This window comes from Cherax quadricarinatus, chromosome 32 (genome assembly GCF_038502225.1).
Source record: "Cherax quadricarinatus isolate ZL_2023a chromosome 32, ASM3850222v1, whole genome shotgun sequence".
Lineage (NCBI taxonomy): Eukaryota > Metazoa > Arthropoda > Malacostraca > Decapoda > Parastacidae > Cherax > Cherax quadricarinatus.
The window spans coordinates 16241652-16254157 of NC_091323.1; the positions used below are offsets into that span (position 1 = coordinate 16241652).

Below are 12506 nucleotides of genomic sequence, written 5' to 3' on the forward strand. Positions count from 1 at the left end.
AAGGATATAGGAAAGCACTGGTTTGGTAATAGAGTTGTGGATGAGTGGAACAAACTCCCGAGTACAGTTATTCAGGCTAAAACGTTGTGTAGTTTTAAAAATAGGTTAGATAAATACATGAGTGGGTGTGGGTGGGTGTGAGTTGAACCTGACTAGTTTGTGCTGCTGGGTCTGGTGCCGTGCTCCTTCCTTGAGTGGAGGTGGCCAGACTGGGTGGGTCATTGGGCTAATCTGGGGGGTGGGTCATTGGGCTAATCGGGAAAGGGGGACATGGACCTGCTCCGCATGGTTCAGTAGACTTGTTGCAGTGTTCCTTCTTTCTTATGTTCTTATGTAGCTGGTACTACTGGGAACTGATACTACTGAGAGTATGTTCAAGGCATATTCCCCAAAGAAAAGAGAAGAGAAGAAGTAAATTGCAGAGAGAGAGAGAGAGAGAGAGAGAGAAATGCTCCCTCTACAGCAGAAGGCGAAGAATCACTGAGCTCCTCAAGAATGCCAGATTATCTGATACAAGGAAAGAAGCGCTCACCAGGGAAGACAAGAGGAACTAAAAGCGATTAGTGTAATTGAAAGAAATACGTAATATTTCTTTTCATATGCTAAAAACAAGGCAAAAACCACTTGTAGTATAAGGCCCCTGCTCACACAAGACGGATCCTACACAGATGACAACGAAGAAATAAGTAAGATCCTGAAATCTCAATATGACTCTGTGTTCAGTGAGCCACTAATCAGTCTAAAGATAGACAATCCAAACATTTTTTTTCACGAATGAGCCTCAAAACCCTGCCCATGTATGCCAAATTTCTGACATAACTCTAACTCCACTAGACTTTGAGAAACACCATCGACGACATGCCCATGCACTCAGCCCCAGGCTCAGACTCGTGGAACTCGGTGTTCATTAAGAACTGCAAGAAACCCCTCTCACGAGCCCTAAGTATGCTATGGAGAAGGAGCATAGACACAGGTAAGATTCCAGAGTCACTGAAAACAACGGATATAGCCCCACTTCATAAAGGGGGCAGCAAAAGCAGTAGCTAAGAACTATAGACCAATAGCTTTAACGTCCCACATCATAAAAATCTTTGAAAGAGTTCTAAGAAGCAGGATTGCAAACCACTTGGACTCCCAAAAATTGTACAATCCAGGGCAACATGGTTTCAGAGCAGGTCGCTCCTGCCTCTCGCAACTCTTGGACCACTATGATATGGTTTTAGATGCACTGTAAAAAAACACAGAATGCAGATGTAGTATACACAGATTTTGCAAAAGCCTTTGACAAGTGCGATCATGGTGTAATAGCACACAAAATGCGCGCGAAAGGAATAACTGGCAAAGTAGGCAGATGGATCTTCAACTTTCTAACCAATCGAACACAAAGAGAAGTGGTAAACAGAGTTAAATCGGAAGCCGCCATAGTGAAGAGCTCTGTTCCACAAGGCACAGTACTCGCCCCTATCCTGTTCGTCATTCTCATATCATAGACAGAGATGTAAATCATAGCACCGTATAATTCTTTGCAGACGATACTAGAATATGCATGACACTGTCATCCATTGAGGACACGGCAAATCTCCAAGAAGATATAAACCAAGTTTTCCAATGGGCAACGGAAAACAATATGATGTTCAATGAAGACAAATTCCAACTACTCCGTTATGAAAAACTGGAGGAAATAATAACTAGGACTGAGTATACTACAAACTCAAATCACACAATAGAGCGAAAAAGCAGTGTGAAGACCTGGGTGTGGTAATGTCCGAAGATCTCACCTACAAGGACCACAACAATGTCACTATCACATTTGCGAGGAAACTGAAAGGATGGATAATAAGAACATTCAAGACAAGACATGCTAAGCCAATGATCTTTTTTAAATCACTTGTTCTCTCTAGGCTGGAATACTACTGTTCATTAACATCCCCATTCAAGGCAGGTGAAATTGCAGATCTAGAAAATGTAAAGAGAACCTTTACTGCACATATAAGTTCCATCAAACACCTTAACTACTGGGAACGCCTGGAAGCACTTGACTTGTACTCATTGGAGCGCAGGCGAGAGAGATGTATCATAATCTATACCTGGAAGATTCTGGAGGGACTGGTCCCTAACCTGCACACAGAAGTCACTCCATACGAATGTAGAAGGCTTGGCAGGCGATGTAACATACCCCCAGCGAAAAGTAGGGGCGCCCCTGATACACTAAGAGAAAACACAGTAAGTGTCCGGGGCCCAAGACTGTTCAACAGCCTCCCACCAGCCATAAGGGGAATTACCAATAGACCCCTGATTGTCTTCAAGAGGGAGCTGGACAGACACCTAAAGTCAGTGCCGGATCAGCCGGGCTGTGGTTCGTACGTTGGACTACGTGCGGCCAGCAGTAACAGCTTCGTTGATCAGGCCCTGATCCACCAGGAGGCCTGGTCATGGACCGGGCAGCGGGGGTGTTGATCCCCGGAATGCCCTCAACTGATAATTCCGACAGGTATCATCTCCGTGGCCCAGTGCTACGCCAGGCTTGCTGTTGTCAGTCCAACATAAGCAATAACAGCCCGGTTGATCAGGAACAACTGTCTGGAATACATGAGAAACAGAGCAGAGGACTTAAAAAACCACACTGAAGCTATATGCTGTATGAGAACTATTTCCTTATTTTTACATTAAGAAACTATCGTGCATTATCTAAATGTATGAGTCAAGGATAGAAAAGCAGAAGACTCTCTGAACTTGTCAAATTTCCACTTTGAACATAGGTAGTGACTGGTATATTGGTAAGTCTTTATATGTTAGAAGCAAGGGTGTACAAAAGTCTTGTACCCTAAGTCTTCATTAAGTGATGCATTAGTGTAGTTGTTGTAGTCGTGAGGCACTTACTGTGTACCATTAACCAAGTCTCTCGCTCTAGCAACCAGGCAGTTACTTCTTTACCCAACTCAACGAGAAAACAAATTACTGCCGGGAAACAAATAGATGGAAGATGATATATATATATATATATATATATATATATATATATATATATATATATATATATATATATATATATATATATATATATATATATATATATATATATATATATAATATCGTGCAGAATAGGTAAAAATGGCCAATTAACAAGAACTCATTTAAAATTAAGTCCTTTCTAGAATTTTCTCTTATACGTTTAAAGATATATTTGTTTAATTTATGTTAATGTAAAACATAATAATTTTGTACTAAAAGAACCTTAGAAAACTTGCCTAACCTTATTATAACAAGCGCAATTTAATTTAGCCTAATCCACCTAAATATATTTTAGATCAGGTTACAATAATTAAATAATAAACAACACAATGAAATATATTTTTATCGTTAGGTTTAGACTGATTTTTGTGAAATTATTTCATATACAAATTTTCGCTTGCCTTATTCGGCAAGAAGAGCGTTGTTATTTAAGCCAAAATCGCGTTATACACGTATATGAAGTTTTGCGATAGTGTAGGTGTTTGAAGCAATAGTTAGAGTGAGAGCAACGTCTATCTTGGTGTGTCTACAGGTGTGGTTCCAGAACCGCCGAGCCAAGTGGAGGAAGAGCGAAAGACTCAAGGAAGACCAGAGGAAGCGAGAAGTGGTGGATGGTGATCCAAACGCCAACACTCAGACACAGGTTAGTGGTGGAGGGTGACCTCCAACACAGACGCTAATCCTTAGTTCACTGCGTCAATTTCTAACAACGTCGATTTTTTTTTTCAAATTCTATTATATTTATTTATTTTAAGTCAAGTTAAATCAGATCGGAAAGAGAATATTTTAAGTTAAGTTAATTTAGGTCAGGCGAGATAAATCCACAAAAACTTATATTCAACCACAAATAAGCAAGTAAAAAAAAAAGTAGTGAAACCCGCCTGGCAAGGAGGTGAACGAGAAAAAACTGCTCATACGTTCATATGTGAACGTTTGTTCACTCGTGGTGGAAGAAATGTGCTGTAGATACATGTTAACTGCTTAAGTGAAGGTGAATGATTATCAATGGTGTAGAATATGTCACAATACCGTGGGTGGAACAGTTCATAATACCGTGGGTGGAACAATGCACAATACCGTGGGTGGAACAATACACAATACAGTGGGTGGAACAATACACAATACCGTGGGTGGAATACACAATACCGTGGGTGGAACAATATACAATACCTTGGGTGGAACAATGCACAATACCGTGGGTGGAACAATATACAATACCGTGGGTTGAACAGTTCACAATACTGTGAGTGGAACAACACACAATACCGTGGATGGAACAACACACAATACCGTGGATGTAACAACACACAATACCGTGGGTGGAACAACACACAATACTGTGTGTGGAACAACACACAATACCGTGGGTGGAACAACACACATTACCGTGGGAAGAACAATATACAATACCGTGGGTGGAACATTTCACAATACCGTGGGTGGAACAGCTCACAATACCGTGGGTGGAACAACACACAATACCGTGGGTAGAACAACACACAATACCGTGGATGGAACAATGTACAATACCGTGGGTGGAACAGTTCACAATACCCTGAGTGGAACGATACACAATACCGTGGGTGGAACAACACACAATACCGTGGGTAGAACAACACACAATACCGTGGATGGAACAATGTACAATACCGTGGGTGGAACAGTTCACAATACCCTGGGTGGAACGATACACAATACCGTGGGTGGATGAACACAATACCGTGGGTGGATCAACACACAATACCCTGGGTGGATCAACACAATACCGTGGGTGGAACAACACACAATACCGTGGGTGGATCAACACACAATACCCTGGGTGGAACGATACACAATACCGTGGGTGGAACAACACACAATTGTGGGTGGATCAACACTCACAATACCGTGGGTGGATCAACACACACAATACCGTGGGTGGTACAGTTCACACAACCTGCACTTACACAACTTACAACGACCACTGGAACATCAAGTCATAATGGTCCAGGAGAGACAAAACGAAATCCTCTGCCTATGGACTTTCTTCATGCCTAACTGGTCAGTTCCTGACCAGCCGGGCTGTGGTTCGTACGTCGGCCTGCTTGCGGCCAGCAGTAACAGCCTGGTTGATCAGATCCTGATCCACCGGGAGGTCTGGTCATGGACCTGGCCACGGGGGCGTTGACCCCCGGAACACCCTCCAGGTATACCCTTTCTCTCTACAAACATTGTATCATGCTGAAATATAATTATTAATTATAATTATCATTGTAATGATTAACATTATTATTATAATTATAATTACTATTATTATTAAAACGTCGTTATATGTATGGTAAGTACGGATTATTTATGATAATTGTTCTTAACACCCTTAACTTCAAACTCTTCCCTGATGGTAATTATTGTAATTAACGATGTATGTAACTACATAATTTATCTGACCTAATATTAATTGAACCAAATTATTCATAAGTATTCCTGCTTCAAAATAAAATTATTACAGTTTATTAATGACAGCTACATATTTTATTTAAATTACATATGATAATTTCTTATAAAAAAGTGAAAAATGTCTATTTTGTAAATAAATTGTGGAGTGTTTCACTCTGAAGATTTTCACTGTAGTGTGAAGATTTTCACTGTAGTGTGAAGATTTTCACTGTAGTGTGAAGATTTTCACTGTAGTGTGAAGATTTTCACTGTAGTGTGAAGATTTTCACTGTAGTGTGAAGATTTTCACTGTAGTGTGAAGATTTTCACTGTGGTATGAAGATTTTCACTGTAGTGTGAAGATTTTCACTGTAGTGTGAAGATTTTCACTGTAGTGTGAAGATTTTCACTGTAGTGTGAAGATTTTCACTGTAGTGTGAAGATTTTCACTGTAGTGTGAAGATTTTCACTGTAGTGTGAAGATTTTCACTGTAGTGTGAAGATTTTCACTGTAGTGTGAAGATTTTCACTGTAGTGTGAAGATTTTCACTGTAGTGTGAAGATTTTCACTGTAGTGTGAAGATTTTCACTGTAGTGTGAAGATTTTCACTGTAGTGTGAAGATTTTCACTGTAGTGTGAAGATTTTCACTGTAGTGTGAAGATTTTCACTGTAGTGTGAAGATTTTCACTGTAGTGTGAAGATTTTCACTGTAGTGTGAAGATTTTCACTGTGGTATGAAGATTTTCACTGTAGTGTGAAGATTTTCACTGTAGTGTGAAGATTTTCACTGTAGTGTGAAGATTTTCACTGTAGTGTGAAGATTTTCACTGTAGTGTGAAGATTTTCACTGTGGTATGAAGATTTTCACTGTAGTGTGAAGATTTTCACTGTAGTGTGAAGATTTTCACTGTAGTGTGAAGATTTTCACTGTAGTGTGAAGATTTTCACTGTAGTGTGAAGATTTTCACCGTAGTGTGAAGATTTTCACTGTAGTGTGAAGATTTTCACTGTAGTGTGAAGATTTTCACTGTAGTGTGAAGATTTTCACTGTAGTGTGAAGATTTTCACTGTAGTGTGAAGATTTTCACTGTAGTGTGAAGATTTTCACCGTAGTGTGAAGATTTTCATAGCGGTGTGAATACTGTCACAGTAATGTGAATATTTTCTCAGCGGTGTGAATACTGTCACAGTAATGTGAATATTTTCTCAGCGGTGTGAATACTGTCACAGTAATGTCAATATTTTCTCAGCGGTGTGAATACTGTCACAGTAATGTCAATATTTTCTCAGTGGTGTTATGAGGTACAAAATATGGTGTTGTGAGGTCGGCTCCTTTGACTGGCTTCAAAATTCTAGCAGTGGTGCGTCCTACTTAGCAATTTATGTGTGTACAAACTTACTATTTTTATTGAAGAAAATTGGATATTAGTTTTCAAATGATGACTTGTGAATGTCTCTTCTGAGTCCCTTCCAACCTTCAAAGATAATATTAACTATCAACTTACGTCGCACTCTGCAACAATTCAGCAGCGTGCACTGAGACACAAGGAGCTGGAGTTATAGAATACAGGGATACCTTTCTAGGGGATCACGCAGCGACTGAAATACGTCTACTGGCTATTTTTCTATTTCGTGGTCAATCTCCCAGGCTCTCTTGGATAAGCTGTTGACTCTACATAACGACCATCTTAGTGGTGTACCCACAGATCTGGTTGCACCGACTCTACATAACGACCATCTTTGTGGTGTACCCGCAGATCTGGTTGCACCAGCTGTCACTTTACTGACCTACCACCTTCTTTTCCTTGATAAGAGACACCAGCTTACACTTTGCATGTATTCTGATGAGTATCTCTCTTGATTTCTTTGCACTGAAATCAGCCTGATTGATCAGGTCCTGATGCACCGGGTGGCCTGGTCATGGACCGGGCCGCGGGGGCGTTGATCCCCGGAATACCCTCTCGGTAGACTCCAGGTAGGTACGTAGGTAGGTTACATGGAGCCATATTGACTATGTGTAGGCGATATGCATTAAGTCAAATTAACTAAGCAATCAGCTTGCATGATTTTAATATGCTGTGTGAGTCAGCATCGACACTATGGTCAGCAACCTACACTTGCTGACTGAGTTACTGCTGCTTTGGTGGTGTTGTATCACATTCTGAGTTAACACAGCTAATACCACACTGTATCTTACATAAACATATCAATATATAACGTATAAAGGTATATTTTTGGTGTGTTGCTCATCTATCCCAGCTTCACAGCAGATGTAATGTGTGTACGTGTGTGGAGGTTGCCTGGGAGGCGTGCGCGCACGCACACACACACACACACACACACACACACACACACACACACACACACACACACACACAGAGGGGTGGGTAGATTGCGTTTTCCTAGACTGCAGGAAGGCCTTTGACACAGTTCCCCACAAGAGATTAGTGCAGAAGCTGGAGGATCAGGCGCATGTAACAGGGAGCGCACTGCAATGGATCAGGGAATACCTGACAGGGAGGCAGCAACGAGTCATGGCACGTGAAGAGGTATCACAGTGGGCGCCTGTGACGAGCGGGGTCCCACAGGGGTCAGTTCTAGGACCAGTGCTATTTTTGATATATGTGAACGACATGATGGAAGGAATAGACTCTGAAGTGTCCCTATTCGCAGATGATGTGAAGTTGATGAGAAGAATTAAATCGGATGAGGATGAGGCAGGACTGCAAAGAGACCTGGACAGGCTGGACATGTGGTCCAGTAACTGGCTTCTCGAATTCAATCCAGCCAAATGCAAAGTCATGAAGATTGGGGAGGGGCAAAGAAGACCGCAGACAGAGTATAGGCTAGGTGGACAAAGACTACAGACCTCACTCAGGGAGAAAGACCTTGGGGTGACCATAACACCGAGCACATCACCGGAGGCACACATCAACCAAATCACTGCTGCAGCATACGGGCGCCTGGCAAACCTGAGAATAGCGTTCCGATACCTTAATAAGGAATCGTTCAAGACACTGTACACTGTGTATGTTAGGCCCATACTGGAGTATGCAGCACCAGTCTGGAACCCACACCTGGTCAAGTACGTCAAGAAGTTAGAGAAAGTACAAAGGTTTGCAACAAGGCTAGTCCCAGAGCTCAGGGGAATGTAGTACGAGGAAAGGTTGAGGGAGATCGGACTGACGACACTGGAGGACAGAAGGGTCAGGGGAGACATGATAACGACATACAAGATACTGCGGGGAATAGACAAGGTGGACAGAGATAGGATGTTCCAGAGAGGGGACACAGGGACAAGGGGTCACAACTGGAAGCTGAAGACTCAGACGAGTCACAGGGACGTTAGGAAGTATTTCTTCAGTCATAGAGTTGTCAGGAAGTGGAATAGCCTAGCAAGTGAAGTAGTGGAGGCAGGAACCATACATAGTTTTAAGAAGAGGTATGATACAGCTCAGGAAGCAGAGAGAGAGAGGATCCAGTAGCGATCAGTGAAGAGGCGGGGCCAGGAGCTGAGTCTCGACCCCTGCAACCACAATTAGGTGAGTACAATTAGGTGAGTACACACACACACACACACACACACACACACAGAGGTTAAGAGAAATCGGTCTGACGACTGCCTTGCCATGCCTGTGTGGAGGTTTCCTGGGAGATGTGCACAAACACTGCCTTGTCATACGTGTATGGAGGTTGCCTGGGAGGCGTGCACAAACACTGCCTTGCCATGCCTGTGTGGAGGTTGCCTGGGAGGCGTGCACAAACACTGCCTTGCCATACGTGTATGGAGGTTGCCTGGGAGGCGTGCACAAACACTGCCTTGCCATGCCTGTGTGGAGGTTGCCTGGGAGGCGTGCACAAACACTGCCTTGCCATACGTGTATGGAGGTTGCCTGGGAGGCGTGCACAAACACTGCCTTGCCATACGTGTATGGAGGTTGCCTGGGAGGCGTGCACAAACACTGCCTTACCATGCCTGTGTGGAGGTTGCCTGGGAGGCGTGCACAAACACTGCCTTGCCATGCCTGTGTGGAGGTTGCCTGGGAGGCGTGTACAAACACTGCCTTGCCATACGTGTATGGAGGTTGCCTGGGAGGCGTGCACAAACACTGCCTTGCCATGCCTGTGTGGAGGTTGCCTGGGAGGCGTGCACAAACACTGCCTTGCCATACGTGTATGGAGGTTGCCTGGGAGGCGTGCATAAACACTGCCTTGCCATACGTGTATGGAGGTTGCCTGGGAGGCGTGCACAAACACTGCCTTACCATGCCAGTGTGGAGGTTGCCTGGGAGGCGTGCACAAACACTGCCTTGCCATGCCTGTGTGGATTTTGCCCGGGAGGCGTGCACAAACACTGCCTTGCCATGTCTGTGTGGAGGTTGTCTGGGAGGCGTGCACAAATACTGCCTTGCCATGTGAGTGTGGAGGTCGCCTGGGAGGCGTGCATAAACACTGCCTTACCATGCTTGTGTGGAGGTTGCCTGTGAGGCGTGCATAAACACTGCCTTACCATGCCTGTGTGGAGGTTGCCTGGGAGGCGTGCATAAACACTGCCTTACCATGCTTGTGTGGAGGTTGCCTGTGAGGCGTGCATAAACACTGCCTTACCATGCCTGTGTGGAGGTTGCCTGGGAGGCGTGCATAAACACTGCCTTACCATGCTTGTGTGGAGGTTGCGTGTGAGGCGTGCATAAACACTGCCTTACCATGCCTGTGTGGAGGTTGCCTGGGAGGCGTGCATAAACTGCCTTACCATGCCTGTGCGGAGGTTGCCTGGGGCGTGCACAAACACTGCCTGTGTGGAGGTTGCCTGTGAGGCGTGCATAAACACTGCCTTACCATGCCTGTGTGGAGGTTGCCTGGGAGGCGTGCATAAACACTGCCTTACCATGCCTGTGTGGAGGTTGCCTGGGAGGCGTGCATAAACACTGCCTTACCATGCCTGTGTGGAGGTTGCCTGGGAGGCGTGCATAAACACTGCCTTACCATGCCTGTGCGGAGGTTGCCTGGGAGGCGTGCACAAACACTGCCTGTGTGGAGGTTGCCTGTGAGGCATGCATAAACACTGCCTTACCATGCCTGTGTCGAGGTTGCCTGGGGCGTGCACAAACACTGCCTGTGTGGAGGTTGCCTGTGAGGCGTGCATAAACACTGCCTTACCATGCCTGTGTGGAGGTTGCCTGGGAGGCGTGCATAAACACTGCCTTACCATGCCTGTGTGGAGGTTGCCTTTGAGGCGTGCATAAACACTGCCTTACCATGCCTGTGTGGAGGTTGCCTGGGAGGCGTGCATAAACACTGCCTTACCATGCCTGTGCGGAGGTTGCCTGGGAGGCGTGCACAAACACTGCCTGTGTGGAGGTTGCCTGTGAGGCATGCATAAACACTGCCTTACCATGCCTGTGTGGAGGTTGCCTGGGAGGCGTGCACAAACACTGCCTGTGTGGAGGTTGCCTGGGAGGCGTGCATAAACACTGCCTTACCATGCCTGTGTGGAGGTTGCCTGGGAGGCGTGCACAAACACTGCCTTGCCATGCCTGTGTGGAGGTTGCTTGGGAGGCGTGCATAAACACTGCCTGTGTGGAGGTTGCTTGGGAGGCGTGCATAAACACTGCCTGTGTGGAGGTTGCTTGGGAGGCGTGCATAAACACTGCCTGTGTGGAGGTTGCTTGGGAGGCGTGCACAAACACTGCCTGTGTGGAGGTTGCTTGGGAGGCGTGCATAAACACTGCCTTACCATGCCTGTGTGGAGGTTGCCTGGGAGGCGTGCACAAACACTGCCTTACCATGCCTGTGTGGAGGTTGCCTGGGAGGCGTGCACAAACACTGCCTTACCATGCCTGTGTGGAGGTTGCCTGGGAGGCGTGCACAAACACTGCCTGTGTGGAGGTTGCCTGTGAGGCGTGCACAAACACTGCCTTACCATGCCTGTGTGAAGGTTGCCTGGGAGGCGTGCACAAGCACTGCCTTACCATGCCTGTGTGGAGGTTGCCTGGGAGGCGTGCACAAACACTGCCTTGCCACACCTGTCGTTGCTCTTTTATTAAAACCTTACTTATTTGTGGCAAAATATAAGTGTTATATAGGGTTATGTAGCCTAACATAAAATTAATAATCTTTTCTAACTGCATTAAGACTTCAGACATTTGCTCTGGGAATATGGTAAGAGAGAGTGGACAGTGTCTGAGTAGGAAGTTAGTGTGTGAGGTAGTGTGTGTAGTAAGGTAGTGTGTGTAGTAAGGTAGTGTGTGTAGTAAGGTAGTGTGTGTAATAAGGTAGTGTGTGTAGTAAGGTAGTGTGTGTAGTAAGGTAGTGTGTGTAGTAAGGTAGTGTGTGTAGTAAGGTAGTGTGTGTAGTAAGGTAGTGTGTGTAGTAAGGTAGTGTGTGTAGTAAGACAGTGTGTGATGTAGCATGTTGTGTCACCAGGGTGACGGCTCAGAAGATGCTGAAGGTACCGTCAACAGCAACTTGGAGGTGTCCTCACCAGCCTCACCACCCTCACCACAGTCTTCACGCCCACACACCCCCACCCACGACGACTACCCCGCCCATTCTCCCCTTGGACACGCCCCCTCTCCTGAGCCAACCACACCTTCCGTGGATGCTGACCAATCAGCATCCCCCTTAAGTTATGACCACCCTCACTATGACGAGAGATCAGGAGGACATGGCATCATAGGAGAGGGGCGTGACCTTGTAGGGTCAGGACGTGACCACTTAAGAGAAGGGCATGGCCTGGCGGGTGAAGGGCGTGGCCTGGCCGGTGAAGGGCGTGGTCTCGCGGGTGATGGGCGTGGTCTGGCGAGTGAGGGGCGTGGTCTGGCGAGTGAGGGGCGTGGTCTGGTGGTAGATAAAGACGCCCTTGAGGAGGAACACGGACGAGAGACCACACCCACGCCGCCCACAAAGTCTTCCTCACCTAAACTGGACGAGTGAGTATTAATTAACATTTTATGATTGGTATACTAACTCTTAATTAACCTAGTATGAGAGTATGCTAACTCTTAATTAACCTAGTATGATAGTATACTAACTCTTAATTTAACCTGGTATGATAATATAATAACTCTTAATTTA

At 45.4% G+C, this 12506-nt stretch overlaps 1 protein-coding gene across 1 annotated transcript in view; it reads left to right on the forward strand.

Annotated features, from left to right (window-relative positions):
- Drgx (Dorsal root ganglia homeobox) overlaps positions 1-12506 on the forward strand; it is a 338644-nt gene that overhangs the window by 283433 nt on the left and 42705 nt on the right. Inside the window, exons 5-6 of the mRNA XM_070090738.1 lie at positions 3545-3655; positions 11856-12361. Of these exons, the coding sequence (XP_069946839.1) occupies positions 3545-3655; positions 11856-12361 (617 nt within the window). The remainder of the gene's footprint in view (positions 1-3544; positions 3656-11855; positions 12362-12506) is intronic.